This window comes from Oryctolagus cuniculus, chromosome X (assembly GCF_964237555.1).
Source record: "Oryctolagus cuniculus chromosome X, mOryCun1.1, whole genome shotgun sequence".
NCBI lineage: Eukaryota > Metazoa > Chordata > Mammalia > Lagomorpha > Leporidae > Oryctolagus > Oryctolagus cuniculus.
In genome coordinates, this window is record NC_091453.1 from 46,911,638 (window position 1) to 46,929,310 (window position 17,673).

At 41.6% G+C, this 17,673-nt stretch overlaps 1 protein-coding gene across 19 annotated transcripts in view; it reads right to left on the reverse strand.

The window, feature by feature from the left end:
- Positions 1-16,255, reverse strand: part of EDA2R (ectodysplasin A2 receptor) — a 37,826-nt gene extending 21,571 nt beyond the window's left edge. For 10 of the 19 annotated variants that reach the window (XM_070066373.1, XM_070066369.1, XM_070066367.1 and 7 more), the window contains exons 1-2: positions 15,326-16,255; positions 7,302-7,419 (exon numbers count right to left, since the gene is read on the reverse strand). Coding sequence is in view for 11 of the 19 variants with exons in the window: in XM_070066372.1 (XP_069922473.1) it covers positions 7,302-7,315 (14 nt within the window). In the remaining 8 variants the exon portion in view is untranslated. Of the gene's footprint in view, positions 1-7,301; positions 7,420-12,349; positions 12,487-15,316 lie in introns of all 19 variants that reach the window. The other 9 variants (XM_070066370.1, XM_070066368.1, XM_070066366.1 and 6 more) reach the window with 3 other exon arrangements.
- Between the last annotated feature and the right edge of the window lie 1,418 nt (positions 16,256-17,673).

The following is a 17,673-nucleotide window of genomic DNA, read 5'->3' on the forward strand; positions in this document are numbered from 1 at the left end:
GACCATATGCTAAGAACTTTTCTAAAATGCTTTACATATAATAACTCATATAATTCTCAAAACAACCATATCTGGGATTATTATTAGCTCCATTTTTCAGATAAAGAAAGTGAGATGCAAAGGTCAAGAAATTTGCCCAAATTCACACAACTGGTGGCTACAGCAGAAGCAGAACTTGTAGACAATGGTAAGTTGTTTGCTTCTGCCCATAAAGTATAGAATAACCACAATCACTCATGTATGATTTGCTCTTTATGGCTTAGAAGGCATTTTCACATTTATTATTTGGTCAACGTAACACCCCAGTGAATAAGCAGTATAGGGATTATCAGCATGCCTCTCTTTTGCAACAGGGGTTTTTAATATGTCTGAGAACTGCTAGCTGCCTCTGCTTCACTCCTAGGCAGAATGGGATGGAAGGATAACCTATCATGTAGAAATGTCCTGGGACATTAAGGTGTAAAAAAAGGGATGGCATAAGTCAAATTTCAAGGAATATGGATGGCATAGGACAGTAGCATTAGCATTGGACTGGGAATTGGACAATATGAATTCTAATTATGGTTAGCAATCATCCTGGTTTGCTCATGACAAAGATGTTTCCCAGGGCATGGAACTTTCAATGCTAAAACTGAGATAGTCTTGGGCAAACAGGGAATGGTTAGTCACCCTACCTGGTTCTTCCACTTTCAATTTATGATCTTGGATGAATGACTTAGTCTTTTCTGGCCTTAGTTACTTGATCTAAGAAAAAGGGGCCATATGTTCCTCATGTACCTAACATAGTTCTTAGGAGGATTAAATGAGGTGAGGTCCATCAAACTGTTCTGAAGGCTGTGGAGAACTAGACATGGGAAGCCAGGTAGTCTTCTGCAGAGAGGAACTTTAGTAAAGGAGGCTCAGGTAGTCATTACATGGGGAGTGTCCTGCTCAGAGAGAATGGTGGGATGAGATTCTTTTGCTCACTTCTGACCCCATATCAGGGCAAATTTTGGGTGCTTTCTCAAAGCAGTCAAAGTCCTAAAAGTATACTTGTAGTCAAGACAGGAGAGATGTATATATGTACAATTCAAGGCTACTATTTCTCCCCTCAGAAGTTCCCAAAAAAGATGGGGTAACTCATGCTGGGTGACATTCTTGTTTAAGTGAACATTTTTGCACCATCACCTGGGCCTTTCTTTTCCATTCATTCATTCCCAGCAAGTGAGCTACAATATCCATTTTTTTCCAGAAGATAAACATCTTTTCCTGTGTTATTTTGATAACTGTCCCTGGTGTCAGTCTCAGTAAGCAAATTCTCCATGCCTTGCTATCTATCTTTGTCATGAAGACAAAAACATTAGTAGTCTCATAGCTTTCATGACAACGGACCATAGAAACAGGACCAGCATACTAGCCTGGACAAATCTCCCATAACAGGAAAACATTGGTAGTAACCAAAGGCAGCCCATCCCTTGGGATAAACTCCTGACACAGGCATCTGAAATCTCCATGGCAGCTACTACTGGCCTTTAAGTGTGAGAAACCCCGTTATGTTTGGTTTGCAGAGCCACACCCACCTAATAAAGCTCATATGGCATTACCACTAACACGTTCCTTTGTCTAGACAACACAGGCTTATGGCCAAAGTTCTGTATCAGGACCTTGGCAATGAACAGAAAGCTTCTTTTCTCCTCTTTTTAGTCAAGCCATTTATCCAAAATATATCAAAATGAGAAATTTCACAAATTGCCTTTATCAAAGAGAATAAAATCACATAGACTCTAGACTATTCTGAGGAATTCAAGGTAAAGCATACGTATAAAACTGCTTCATAAGGGTTAAATATTAAATGGCATTATCTAGGGACACAGGTAGACCTTACATCAAATTTTCCCCTATAGTTAGCCTTGTCTTGTAGAAGATGCAACAGCCTTCTTATTTTAAGAGGTGGCAAGACAGGAAAACTAGGCTTTAATAAAATCCATGCTTTTCTGAGGTATACCATTAAGTACACCTAGGAACTCTTCGAAGGTATCACAGAGAATGTGGCTGAATCCTCCAAAATGGCAACGTGAACAGAGGTATAAAATTCCCGGAATTAGAGATCACGCATGCCCAGTGCTAACCCTGTACCTAACACAGAGTGGATACCTCAACGGTGCTTGCCAGGGTGAGGAACATCTGACCACGGGCCATACAAGGCCTGTGAAATTATTTGGTCTGGCCCTGCCAAAGCAACCACAGGATGGGACACAAAGTTAAAAAAACCTATAGCAGGCTAATTTCTAAGTTGATCATTTTGTATGGTCTGTGAATGGTGTTATAAATATCCAAATGGCCCTTGCCAGAAAAGTTTCCCAATCTATTAGTTTGTCAGCATGCTATGTTGCCTAATCTATGGTTAACTGTGCATGTGTCTAGCCACCGGGCTTATGAAATCTCTTTCATAATGACTTTCCAAACAAGGTAATATCCCCACATCAAGGAACAGCAAAGGTTTTAGAGACACACAGACTCACGATAAGTCAGACACAAAAAGACAAAAATCATGTTTTCTTTGCTCTGTGGTAGCTAATACATAGAGTACAAAAAATTCAATATATATGAGTGAAATTGACATTTTGAGATTTCATTATTGTTTTAGACCTGTCCATACTAGTGTGAAACAGTGGTCTTTCTATTTTCTACTTGTTGAATTCTTTATTGAGTATAGGATTAAGCCTGTGACTATAAAGTGAATTGAAAGTATGTTATCAGGGCTGGTGCTGTGGCGTACCGGGTAGAGCTGCAGTGCGGGCATTCCATATGGGCACAGGTTCGAGTCCCGGCTGCTCCGATTCTGATCCAGCTCTCTGCTATGGCCTGGGAAAGCAGTAGAAAATGGCCCAAGTCCTTGGGCCCCTGCACCCGTGTGGGAGACCCGGAAGAAGCTCCTGGCTCCTGGCTTTGCATCAGCTCAGCTCTGGCTGTTGCGGTCATTTGGGGAGTGAACCAGCGGAATGGAAGACCTCTCTCTCTCTCTGGCTCTACCTCTCTCTGTAACTCCGTCTTTCAAAAAAATAAAAAAAAAGAAGAAAGTTTGTTATCACAAAAATTAAAAGAAAGAAAGGTGGAGGAAGGGAGAGAGGATGACAGGCAGGGTGTGAAGTATCATTATGGGTTTAAAATTGTATATATGAAATACATAAAATCTGTTCTCTATGTAAATAGAAAAATATATGAAACGCAAAAAAATCCAACTCTAACTAGTTGTGTGCTCATAAAAAATACTTTCACCTTTCTCAGTATCAATTTTCTCATCTACAAAATATAGATTTTATTTATTTATATTTATTTGAGAGGTAATGAGACACAGAGGTAGAGACAGAGTTTCCACCCACTGGTTCACTCTCCCAAATGACCACAATGGCTATGGCTAGAGGTAGGCTGGGGCTGAAGTCAGGAGCTGGGAATGCAATACAGGTCTCCCATACAGGTGACAGAAACCTAACTACTAGAGTCATCACCACTGGCCCCCAGGGTCTATATTAGCAGGAAGCTGGAGTCAGTAACCAGAACTGAGAATAGAGCCAGGTACTCCAATGTAGAATACATGGGTCTTAAATGACATCTTAACAGCTAGGCTAAATACCCACTCTTAAAATAGGGATTTAGGGACAGGTACTGTGGCGTGCCACCTGCAGTATCAGCATCTGGTATGAGCTCTGGTTTGAGTCCCAGCTGCTTTACTTCTGATCCAGTTCTCTGCTGTGGCCTGGGAAGGCAGCAGAAGATGGCCCAAGTCCTTGGGCCCCTGCAGCCACGTGGGAGACCTGGAAGAAGCTCCTGGCTCCTGGCTTCAGATCGGCTCAGTTCCAGCCATTGTGGCCAATTGGGGAGTGAACCAGCAGATGGAAGACCTCTCTCTCTCTCTCTGTCTCTGCCTCTCCTTCTCTCTCTGCATAACTCCAACTTTCAAATAAATAAATAAATCTTTAAAAAATAAATAAAAATAAAATAGGGACTTAAATAATACCTACCATGAGCATTTTTATAGATTTCATTTATTCATTTTATTATTTTATTTTTAAAAGATTGATTTATTTATATGAAAGGCAGAGTTACAGAGAGGCAAAGGCAGAGAGAGAGAGAGATCTTTCACCCAGTGCTTCACTCCCCAAATGGACACAACATTCAGTGCTGTGCCGATTCAAAACCAGGAGCCAGAAGCCTCCTCTAGGTCTCCCACATGGGTGTAGGGACCCAAAGACTTGGGCCATCTTCTACTGCCTTCCCAGACCATAGAGAACAGGACTGGAAGTGGAGCAGCTGGGACTCAAACCAGTGCCCGTGTGGGCACTGCAGGCAGCGACTTTACCTGCTACGCCACAGCGTCGGCCCCGTGGATCACAACACTAAACAGCTATAACTTTAAAATTTTTACCAAAGCTTTTTTAATAATACATAAGAATTCTATAGTTTTATTTCTTTTCTTATAAGAAAATAGAGGTATAAAACTTGTGATCTTGGATTTAGCAACAGTTTCTTAGATGCTAAAGTACAAGTAACAAAAAAATGGACAAACTGCACTTAAATACAGAGCTTAGAAAATAAAAAACTTGTGCTTCAAAGAACACTACTAACAAAATGAAATGACAATCCACATAATTGATAGACAAACATTTGAAGATCATACATCTCATAAGACTTGTACCTAGAATATATAGAGATCTCTTAGTAACTCAAAATAAAAATCATAAATAACCCAATTTGAAAATGGGTCAAGTATTTGAAAACACTAGGACTATTATTTAATTCATTCAAATCTAAAACTCAATTATCAATAAACTTAGGAATAGGTTTCCCATTACAAACAGGAACAGTAACAGCTGGCTTTCCAACAAGATATACAAATGGCCAATAAGCACATTAAAACATGCTCAGTATCACTGGTGATAAGAAGAATGCAAATCAAAACTATAATGAAATATCACTTTTGACCAACTAGTGTGATTATAATAAAAAAAACATACTCAAGTATTGAGGAGGCTGTGGAATAACTGGAACATTCATATGCTGTTAATGGGAATGTAAAATGGCACACAGTCCTTTTGGAAAATGGTTTTGTGGCTCTCAAAATGTTAAACATATAATTACCATGTGACCCAGCAATTTTACTCCTTGGTATATACTCAAGAGAAATGGAAATATATGCCCACACCAAAATTTGTACATGAATGTCCTTATTCATAATAGCCAAAAGTGGACAAAAGTGACCATCAACTATGTGTGTAGATAACCAAGATGTGGCCTACACATACAGCTAGAAAAATGAATGAAGTATTTATTACATGCTGTAATATGGATGAAACTTGAAAACATTATACTAAGTAAGAGAAGCCAGAGATAAAAAGGCAAACATTGTATGATTCCAGGATAACAATAATTCTAGAATAGGCAGTCCATAGAATCAAAAATCAGATTCACTGGTTACCTGGAGCTAGGGGGGAGGGAAGAGGCATGACTGCATAAATGAATATGAATTTTGGAGGGAGCTAATGTAAATGGTTTAGACTTAGATAGTGGTCAAGGTTGTCCAACTTTGTGAATATACCAAAAACCAGTGAACTGTACACTAGCAAAAAGTGAATTATGTGGTATTTGTATTGTGTTTTATTAAGAAGATGATTCTTCAACTTTCTCATTAATACAGTAAACTACCCTACATTTTTAATACATGTTACCTAAATTAATTTCAAAATACTATTTTTCAGAGCTCCTAAGGATTTTATTATATGTGCCTCCAAGTGTGATTTTTTTTTAACCTAACTTTGCACTCAAATATATCCAGTTAGTTCTGTATGTATTTTGATTGGGCTTAACTAGAGGGAGTGACAAGTGGCAAAATACTACTGTCTCTTTATTAAGTCTTTGTTATGTGGCTGCTTTCCCTGTCATGATTTCCAAAAAGCAACCTAGAAGAGTAAGAATGCTCTTCCCAAACAGGGAAGAGGAGAAGCCATGAGGCATGAGGCTGACATTAATAATAATCCCCACATTACCTCATTGTGCCCTGAATAATTGATGTTGGCCAAGTTTCTGCTGGATGTGAGGTACTCAGGCTGCTGGGGGTGCAGCTGCCTCTGGCCACAGCTTGCGACTGCTGTTCTTCTCAACTTGCACACATGCCTGTGGGGTGAAGCATGCTCTCTCTATCTAGGACGGGTAGGCAAGACAGGATGACAGTTCTATATTAAGAACTAAGGCCTTCAGGATATTTGCTTTGCATGGACAGTGCAGGAGGTCTGGGATTAAAAAGGGTGAGGAAGGCGACAACTGGTCCATGCCCTGCCCATTACTCAACTATGAGCCCACCCACCCACGTGCACACAACTGGCAAAAACCAATGTAGTTGCTCATCACAGACTTGAGAAAACGTCTGTCTTTGAAAATCATGCACATTATTTGTATAGTGCCCTCATCATTTCCAGATGTTTGGCTGATAATCCACATGTTGCTTCACCATTTGGTGCTGGCTCTCAACCTTTCCTTTCCTGGTCTGGCCCAAGGCTGCTCCTATACCCAGCTTTCTGTTGACCATAGCCGCTTCCAAAGTATGAAACATGTTAGTTTCCACCTTTTCGGCTACTTGTGAATTTTATATTTCTGGTTTTAGCTCAATACAGTGAGTGGTCTCAGGTCCAGCTGTGCCATTGGTGCTCTATTCAAGGTCCCATTTCTGCCATGAGGTCCATCTCTTAGACTGGCAGTTTTCAGGCTATGCTGCACCTTGAAAGCTCCAAAAATACTGATACATGTTGAGTACCACCCCTGAGATCCTGACGCATTTAGTCAGCCATGTGGCCTGAGCATCTGGAATTCATGCAGTGCACCAGCTGATTTTCATGTACAACCCACGATAAAAATATCACCATTCTAAGGGTTCTTTCGGTTCTGACCTTGTCTGTCTTGTCTGAATATATGGTGTGGTCAGGCAAAGGGTTTTGTCCCCCATATTCAGAGGGAATCTGGTAAAGGACTAACCTAGAGTCTACCCGTTTATTTTTTTTCTATGAAGAATAGAAAGTAAAAGGACTGAACTTATAGTGGTTCCTTTAAGAAATGTTAGATCATGTCACTTCCAACCCCAAGCTCCATTGATGGCTCCCTATTTCACTCATAATAAAAGGAAAAATCTTCTGATGGTTGATGACACCTAGATGATCTGCTTACCTCATGAGCTCTTTCACTCTAAGCTCAACTATTCTTCCCCTTACTCTCTTCATTCCACTCATGCTGGTCTCTTTGCTGTTTTTCAAACTAACCACGAATGCTCTCACCTTAAGGCCTTCATATCTGCTCAAGTCAGCAATGTTCTTCCCCAAGATATTCACATGGCTATCCCCCTCATATTCTTCAGTTCTTTGTTCTTATACCATCTTCTTAGTAAGGCTTCTCCTTTAAAAAAGTAGGAATACTTTTTATAAAATTGCAACTTCCCACCCTATTTCCTTTTCCCCCTTTCTTGTATTATTCATTTCCATAGCACTTATGATCTGACATGTCTGTTCTTTTTCCAACTAAAATTTAGACACCATGAAATCGTGGTGCCTGCTATGTTCACTTCATATGAGCTTAGTGTTTAGAACAGTACCCGACACAAATTGGGCACAAAATTAATATTTGCTGGATAAACAAATAGTAAAACAGTTACAAAGTAATTATAACAATCTCTAGCCTGAACAATAACTCCAGAAAGAAGTTATGGATTGTCGTCAGCAATTAGCAGATTTTTTAAAAGCTGCAGCACAGAGAAGAAGGCTTCCTCTAAGTTTACTTACTTAGTAAGAAACAAAACCAGAACTCAAAGGTAAGTTAGGGCCCATGGTCCAGCATGGTTTTCAAGGCAGTATTGACCTCTAAAATATGGAATGCAGGTCCCTTCAGCCTTCACTAAAATTTTATTTCGCTTCAATAATATTCAAGGTGTGCAAAAGCATCATCTGAAATTAATCTATTTTTAAAATAACAGTTTGATAGAATTACTGCCTTGGCCTTAGGAGATAAGGGTCAGGACAATGGGGGTAGCCATAGGAAAGGGGAAGAAAGATATGAGTCACAGAAAATTCTAGAGTTACTGCCTGGGAAACCAGGAGAATCTCAGGACCATGAAATGTGTGAAATGGGAGTTGCTTGGCAGACAAAAGACAATGCATGATTTTGCAACTATGTTAATTATGTAGAGTTGGAGAGGACAGAGGATTATTTCAGTGGTTGTGTCCAGTAGGTAATTAAAATATCTATAACACAGGTTGCAGTTAAAGATGAGTTAAATGCATAAAAAGGCCAGAACAGCAGCTTTCAAGTGGGTTAAGCCACCACTTGAGATGCCAGTATCCCGTACAGGAGCCCTGGTTCCAGATCCAGCTGCTGCTCCACTTCTAATCCAGCTTCCTCAAATGCTCCTGGGAAAGCTGTGGAAGATGGCCCAAGTACTTGGGTCCCTGCCACCCAAATGGGAGATCAGGATGGAGTTCCAGGCTTTGACCTTACCCAGACCTGGGTGTTATAGCCATTTGGGAAAGAACTAGAGGGTGGACGATCTCTCCCCCCCCCCCTTGCTTTTCAAATCAATCAATCAATCAATCAATCGTTTTTGAAAAAAAGAACAGCAGCTCTTGTTCATGACTACACATTAGAATCATTTGTAAGACTTCTGAGAAAACACCTATGCCCTAGGCTAATCAAATCAAAACTTCTTGGGAGCTGAGAACTACTCGCCCTGGTAAATAATGTCAGAAGCTTGGATGAGTAGGGAATGGTGCTGTGGTGCAGCGGGTTAAAGCCCCAGCCTGTAACACCGGCATCCCATGAGTGCCAGTTTGAGTCCCGGCTGCTCCACTTTCAATCCAGATCTGCTATGGCCTGGGAAAGCAGAGGAGGATGGCCCAAGTGCTTGGGCTCCTGCACCCAAGTGGGAGATCAGGAAGAAGGTCTTGGCTCCTGGCTCCTGGCTTCAGCCATTGTGGCAATTTGGGGAGTCTACCTCTCTCTGTAACTCTGCCTTTCAAATAAATAAAATAAATATTAAAAAAAAAAGAAATTCACTTTAAAAAAAAAGAATGCAAAGAACAGCACATTGAAAGACACCCATATTTTAAGCTGGAAGAAGAAGAATAGAGAGCGGCAACCTAGAAAGAAAAGCTAGGAAAGAAAGAATAGAAACTGGATAGGATAATATAGGACAACATTTCAAGAAGGGGTGTCTGCTATTGGTACAGGGAGAGAGGAGGGCCAGGACTGGTGAAGTATTATTTTATTTCATGGGTGTGTGATAAAAACTAAATTGTTCAAAAATGTTTGAATATGACCAAATATGTCCAAAATGTTCAAGTATGTTCAAATATGTGCCTGGAATAGAAATAACTCAGAGACCACAGGTGGTTACCACACTTTTAACAGGCTTCTCTTGCCATTTACAAAGTGGCTGAAGAACTCAACTGTTAGTGATAGCAACATCTGGTCCACCAATGTCAGCATGAGCACCTCAAAAAAAGAGAATGAAGGAAGCTGTGGAAAATGAAAGAAACCCCATCTATTTATTTTGTTCTTCATTTCTGTGCATAAAGCATGATTAAATGCCCCAGCAGGGGTAGAAAAATAAGGAAAAAATCACATTAAACCCATTGTCACTATACAGATAAAATTAATAACCAAATGAACTGGGTTATTTCCACTCAGCCAAAAGCAAACACCAACCATATGAGTCAAATTCTTTCTCCTTCAAAACATGTGTGTGCATGGACACATAGAACAATAAAAGCACAAACCTCAAAATACAAACACAGCTTAACAGACTGTAAACCGAGCAGAAGAAAAAGCTAAAAATTGTAAATATTTGGTTAGTGTCTGGCAACTACTAAGAAACAATTGTGAAAGGGAGGGAGGGGGGGAGGAACTCTGTAGCCAAGAATACAGAGATATCATTAATAAAATAAATAGGATGAAATTAAGAACAGCAAACTTTGGGCTGATTACGAGGGGAAAATAACCTTTTAATGATTGCTGAAACAATCTTCCCAAGTGGGAGCAAAGACACAGAAACTTCCTTGGATGATGTTCAAGGGAAAAATGAGATAATATATGTGAGAGTGCTCTGGAAACTCCAGATCCTGCTACACATTTGAGGGATTGCTGTGATTGTTACTATCCCACCCACAGCTGAGGAGCAAAGGGCACTGGAGACAAGCCACAGGCCAGCCACCCAAGCCCTCTGGTTTGCTCTGCTGTCTCCCTAGCCAAAGTGAATCACTTGCTCATGTACAGACCACCACAAGATGTCATGAAATTATGGCATCATCGAAACATAGTTACCCCACCAGCAAGTACTGGGAGTGGAGATTCCTTGACTTCTCAAGGAGGCTTTTGGCTGAATTGCCCCAGCTGGGAATTGAATTCACGGTATGACTTCTTTTCAGGGCTAGGAACTGGATAAAACTCCATCGAGTGTTCTGATTTCTATTAATTTGTTTGGTCTTGCCTATAGTTTTTCCATCCTGTCCTGTGTATGAAGTAATTTGGAATAGCTATATCTCTCTGAAGATGTCAATAAGAACAATCTCCCTTTTCCCATAGCAATCCAAATTCTATGAAGTACTTCATCCCTTCCTCCTATGCCAAGGAATGAACTATTCTAAAAGAGTAGGGATACAAACTAATGGGCATTTGCTAGCAAAACCTACAGCCATATCCTTACAATAGGACTGGGAGAAGTAGCCCAGGGAATGAGGCCTATTTGTCCAGGATGAGACATTACTGCCAAAATATTTCTTGCCTTTTTTAGAGTGCACGTGGAAAGGAAACAAAGATATAGAACTTGGTAAGGGTTGTAGAGAGAAGGTGAAACTGACTAACAAGCTGCCTATGATCTTACATATAAATGCACATTAAAGTCATCTTAGTCCCAGCTGCTTGTTGCCTAGTAAAGATATACTGTCCGGATCTGCTTGAATCCTTTTTGTAATAGGCACCTTAGTACTCACAAGACAGCACATTACATTATTGTTTATTTTTTCTCCTCTTTGGAAACTGGTAAAACTTCAAACACCTAAAGAATTGGATATCTATAGTCATAAAATCACAAAAGTATTCTTCATAATTACTGAACACCTCCCCCTCCGATGATCTAGATGGGGAAAATGAAGATCAAAAAAGGGATAGAGTTTTCTTAAAGTCACATAGTTGGTCAGTAGCAGAGCTGGGACTGGAATCCAAGTCTCCATATTCCAGGGCTTGCGGCTTCTCTATTTCCCATATTTAAAGAGAGGAGTGGGCTGAGCTATAAGACTGATGAGTCAATGACTATGCTACCAAGGCTCCAACGTCTTTTTTCCCTCACACCCACAGTCCAATACTGGCTCATTTTACCCTGAAGAGGAACAATTCCAAAGGTTGGGCTGGGTCAGGGAGGGATGCCTCATGGAAGGGAAGAAGTGCTGCCCACTCTTTTTGGCTTATCCACCATGATGACTCACAGCCTCCTGAAGTAACGGCATCTTACTGTTTATTACACCACATATTACATGACAGCTCCTTTATTTTTGAGAATCATGTGATGTCTTTGGGGTACTGGGAGATATCATAACTGTAGTCAACCCAGGTGAGAAAGATGGGATTTTGGTTCCTCAAAACTCACTTGATTAATACCTTCCATGCTAAGCATTATATTACGGCAAAGTAGCAGGAAGGCAATCCAAAGTGGAAAAAAGCTGTTCTCCACCTTTAAGAGGTCATAGTCTTGTGTCAAATGCAGAAAAGAGACGGTTAATTATATTCCAAGACTGACTACAGCCATCCTGATATCTCCCACAAAGGCTGAAGAATAACAGGCTTATTTTATAGACAGATGGTGAAACTATCCTGAATTTTTCCTGCTAAGCTTCCAAGGGAAAAGTACATGGATGGTACCCATCTCCAATGCGAAAGCAGAAAAAAAAAACCAGCTTCTGCTTTAAAAATCAAGCTCTACTTCGGAGGCTCCAAAAGATGCCTCACTCCCTGCAGAAGACATTCAAGTGGAGCAGGTAGAAAAGACATCTAAAGGAGGGCTTTTTGGCCTACCAGATGGTACTTGGAAAAAAGTATTATTTATTCCTCTCCTGAAACTAGGGGCTTGGTCTCCCTCAAGAGCTTCCTTATTGAAATGTTTCAAAGATTTGACTAACTAGTGTAAGGCAACCAGGGGATGGATCTTTCTCTTGTCTCTTCCTCCAGTGTCAGTCTAATTGCTCAGCCATCACCTTAAAACCAAACAGCTGTGGAAAATGAAAAACTACAGTAAATCTGGAGTAAGAGAAATCTGGCTTTCAGTTCTGGCTCAGAAACTTACTAATTAAATGATCTCTGGCACGTTTCATCTTCTCTGGGGCTGTTTGGCCACCTGTACAAATTAAGACAAAAAGATCTGCACGTTTCCTAGTTGGCATGAGGAGTCAGTGGGATGATGGGTTTGAAAATACTTGGCACCTGGTGGGCAAAATGATACAAGATAAATTATAAGCAAAGAGTTCACATTCACCCATCCTGTTCCTCTGGCAGTGTCACCCACTGCTATGAAGTTGCCACCATCACCCGACATTATATAGTTTCAAAACTTCAGAGTTGTATTGAATTTGACAGCATGTCATGTTGGAAATGGAAGTAACCGGGTTGTTTGACCTGGGAACAAAAGGTATAGGGAGTTCTGGTCTCTGGTCGTAAGAACTCTGAAGAAATACTATGGAAGTCAGAGTAGACTGCTCTGGGTGGCCCCAGGAAAATGACAAGGACATCTGAGTGCAAGCCATTAAATTAAGTTTAGTGAAAGGAAAAGCTTTTAAACTGTAAAGGTTTTCCCTGAAGGGAATGGGCTGTCTCAGAGCAGTAAGTAGAACTAGAAGTGTTCAGGCAGACCAGCAAGGATGCCTTAAGGTAAAATCAATTGGGGTAAAAGACAAACATGATTCATGAAAGCCTACTATGTGTCAGGCACTGTGCTAGATCCTTTACAGGGTTTATTTCTTTTAATTCTTCCAAGAACACAAGAACACTATGATGTACTATTCTCCCTATTTTTCAGGATAGAAAACTGAAGCCCAAAGAAATTCAGTATTTCTTATCAGACTTATTGCTGATACTATAGGTGAGCGGAAAGAATAATTCCATGTTGTTTAAACTGGTTGATACTAAATGCAGTAGCACCTCAATCTTCATTTCTAAATGCTGTATGAAAATACTGATCCTGGTTGGGAATACCAAATGCAGAATGTATTCAGGATTACAGACAGGTAAGTAGAAGACCAGGGACTTGAAGACAGCTATGTCTAATTCAGAAGATAAGTATCCTTTCTGTTGCATCATTTACAGAAGTGGGATGGGAATGCATAACCTTTTAAAGTCTAAGTCAACTCCAGGTGATTGTGATTTTCTCATTTACTTTCCCAATAAATTTACCGAGTTCTAACTTCTGCAGACTCAACTTGTGTAATGTTTTATTAAGTTAACTGCCCCCTTTATATTCCCACAGCCATGCCTCAGTTTCAGGGCTGTGTCCCCTCTCTGCATCTAGTTTATCCACTTTTGGTGTTTTCTTGTTCCAATCTGGCTGACTCACACTTACCAGATTATCCTTCCTAAAGCACAGAACTGACCTTTTCTTTAGTTCAGAAACTTCCAATAGCTTTCACTTTTCCCCAATCCAATCAAAACTGTTGAATCCAGAGTCTTCTGCGGTTTTACCACCAATCAACCAGGGCAACTTTAACTTCCCCTTTCTCCCTAATTGTACTCTAAAATCCAGCTCAGCTGGTGTTCTTTTCACATGCTTGAGGCTTCCCTGCCTTCAAGCAGTTGTTCCTGTTGTTTTCTATGCTTAAATTGCCTTCTCTTCCCATCTCCACCTGTTGAAATCTTAGCTGTGCTCCTTGGTCTATCTTAAATAATAATAGTTAACATTTATTGGGTGCTTATTTTGGGTCAGCCCCTGTGCTAAGCATGTGCAAATATTTCACATGGATTATCTCATTTAATCCTCACAACAACCCGATGAGGTAGGTGCTATTATTATCTCCACTTTAGCTGTGAGTTAAATGAAGCTCAGCAAGAAGGAAGTAATTCTGTTTGTCCAAGGTCATACAAATTAATAATAGGCTCTGAACTCAAGTAGTCTGGCTCTGGAGCCTTGGTGTTATAATTTCAAAAGACAAACAAAAAAACTTTTCTGATTTTTCTCTTGCTCAACTTGATATAATTTTTATTTGACAACCTTGGAGCATTTTTATTGCACCTATAAAACCTATTTTGTATATCTATCTGCATTCCTATATACCCACGACGAGACAGTCTCCCTCCAAAGGGCACAGCCTGTGTTTTAGGTATCTCACTGTTTCACACATGATGGCAAAAAGTAGGTGCTCACTGAGTCTGTTAAGTTTAATTGAAGGCATGTGGGAGTGAAGAAGTTATCAAGGGGAGATGCTCCACACTTTCCTGTCCCAGCCACCCTGCATGACATTGGCCTACGCTGTTAACACCTGTCCAAAATCAGACCCTGCAGCCTGTTTTCCCAGCCAGGTCTCTGGCGGGTCTCTTCTTGTCCCCCAGTTCTCACAGCTGCCTGGGCCTTGGCCAGTGTTTGGGTGAGGCAGGATCAAAATATCACTGCCCCGGGCTCAGCTTCCAGGAGTGAGGGATCAAGTGAAACCCAGCCCGGCGGGTGAGGGGGTGGACTGAAAGCCCCCATAGAGAGCCAGCCAGCAGGCTCTTTATACAAGCCCTGACTTGCCCAAGAGCCACGTGGGTGGGCCAGCAGTTCAGCTTCCCTCGGGATGCTCCACATGTCTGACCCACCCCCAACTTCCCTCTCCTAACTCTCAGGCTCCTTCTCCTTATCTCCCAACACCAGATGCTCAAGGTAGTTGGACAGGTCCGGGCATGTTCCCAGATGCCGCCCAGTCCAGTAAGAGCCTGTACAGGCAGGAACTAAACTTGCCGTGGCACTGAGAATATTAGCCTAGGTTCCTGGCACCTCAGACAGTGCTCTCTGGACACAAATTTACAGACAGACGGATGGCCACGGGGCACCTTCCCAGCCTGACTTTCTAACTAGTAGGAACATCCTGACCATTCTGTGCACCCACACCTAGGTGCCATAGATCTCAGCTTCCTTGTCACGCTAAGCAGTATTCTCAGACGTGCCCCGTACTGGCTGGCTGGGTGGATCTTGCCACAACTAAATTCCGGAACAAAAGCACCTCAGCTCAGACCAGACATCCCACCCAGGTTTCACCCCTCAGCCCCCCACCCCCGGCCTGCATACCATACTCACAATAGATGAAATCCCGTTGCGATCAGAACTCCGTTTGACTCATTTCACATCCATCCACGTGTAGCAACGGCAGCCCCCAAACCAGCCCTCTATTCCTTTCATGCTACGCCTACTTTCTCCGCCCCGGTGAGACTCCGAGAGCAGCTATTGGTCTACTCAGTGTATCTAGGCGTGGCTATGCAAAGAAATCCTGCCCCTGAGAGGGACACTGTGAGTCTGGGGGGTTAACAGCGATCAAGCCACTGGTAAGGCAGGAGCTGTAATGCTCTGGGGACTGAAGTGGGGGCGAGAGGGCAGAGGGCCAGGGAATTGAGTCCAGCCCAGTCTGTGGGAACAGAAGGAGTGTCAAGTGGTTGGAGGCGCTCTGCAGATTTCATTTCTTGTGACTCGTTCACAGTTGAATGCAGCTCAGCTCATCCAAATTTTGTGCATGAGTTAGCAGAGTTGTAGTTTGACAGAGAAAAAAATTAATGTTGGAAAGGTAAGGAATTTCAAACACATAGAAAAGCCACTTCCCAGCTCTGGCTCTGTTTTTGTTATTGCTGTTTGTTTTTGTTTTGTTCTGTTTTATAACCCTCCAATCAGCAGGGAGGTGGGATTTTGATGAAGGAGGGGAGACATTAAGTAGGGGAAAGGCCACTAAAAAATGAAGGAAAACTGGATTCTGGACCTAGGACTCTGGGGCCCTGGATCTTTGTCTATACAAGGAGGAGGTTAAACTACATTGTCTTTAAGGGCCCTCCCAGCAATGCCATTTTGGGAGTTTGTGAACCTATGATCTCAGAGGCAGCAGTGGGGAAGTCCTGAAATGTTACTAGTCCCTGACCTTGAAGAACTTGCAGAGAAGTTAGGAGATAATAGCACCCAGAATAGGATGAAGGACAAAACTATGGAGTACAGGCTAGAAGGGCAGTTGGGGGTGGGGGCAGAAAGAAAGAATAATAGAATATATGGCCGTGCAAGGCAAACGATCTTCAGTGGATTGCAAGGGCTCAAAAGAGGTGGAGAAGCAAATAGCATGGCTACAGGGAAAGGAAAGCTTGAACCAAGGTAGAGGGTGGGGAACAAGCAATATGCCGTTAGACTTTAAGGGGTCTCAGTTGTGCTAGGCAGAGGCTGTATGGCAGAAGCTCATGTAGAGCATGAGTATGGCAGACTCTGTAGACTCTGCAATGACCTTTAGTGGAAAAGGACTGAATAAGCCCTGAGATGACATTGAAACTATCCTAAATGAAGTCCATATCTGTCCCCTTGTTAGAGGTGAGACTAGAATGTGACCATTTAGACTGCTTACTGTGGGCTCAGGCACAGAAGGGAAACAGCTTGAGTTGGACTCCCAGGCCCGCCATTACTAACTGTGTGACCTTGGGCAAGTTACTTAAGCACTCTATAGCTCAGTATCCTCATTTATGAAATCGGAACAATAATAATTACTTCCTCACAGAATTTTTTGGAGGATTATATGAGACAATATACAAACAGTATTAAAATGTATAAGGGGCTTAGAATAATGTCTGGAATATAATAGGATACACGTGTTTATTAAATATAAATAATGAAATGCAAGGATGGCTCCAATTTAGGGCCCTCTGCTAGCTATAATATTAAAATGAAAATAGCTACCCTATGCAATTTTTAATTGTTATCTAAAGAAGCAGAGGAGGAAGCTTCTGCCTTTTCTCCATCCTGTGTTACCCACAGTGATTCTTGTGTAGTAGAAAGAACTCTGGGTAGAGATTAGGAGTCTTGGCAAAACTAATGCATGTGAAAAATAAGTTAAAGGGCTGGCACTGTGGCGCAGAAGGTTAAAGCCCTGGCCTGAAGCACCAGTATCCCATATGGGCGCCGGTTTAAGTCCTGACTGCTCCTTTTCCAATCCAGCTCTCTGCTATGGCCTGGGAAAGCAGTAGAAGATGGCCCAGGTCCTTGGGCCCCTGCACCCAAGTGGGAGAGCCGGAAGAAGCTCCTGGCTCCTGGCTTCGGATGGGTGCAGCTCCGGCCGTTGTGGCCGTCTGGGGAGTGAACAAGCGGATGGAAGACCTCTCTCTCTGTCTGCACTTCTCTCTGTAACTCTTTCAAATAAATAATTCTTAAAAAATAAAGAAAATCAAATGAAAAAAATTAAAAACAAAAAAAAGAAAAATAAGGTAAGTCTCTTTCTAGCTATAATGTGAAGAGGAAAGAGGTTGTTGAACTAGATGACCTGGAAACCATAGATCTACTCTTCTCACATGTTAATAAGCACACAAATCACCTAGACATCCAGTTAAAACAAACTGTGATTTATTAGTTATAGTGTGGGGCTGAGAATGTGAGAATGTGATTTTCTTTAAAAAAAAAAAGATTTT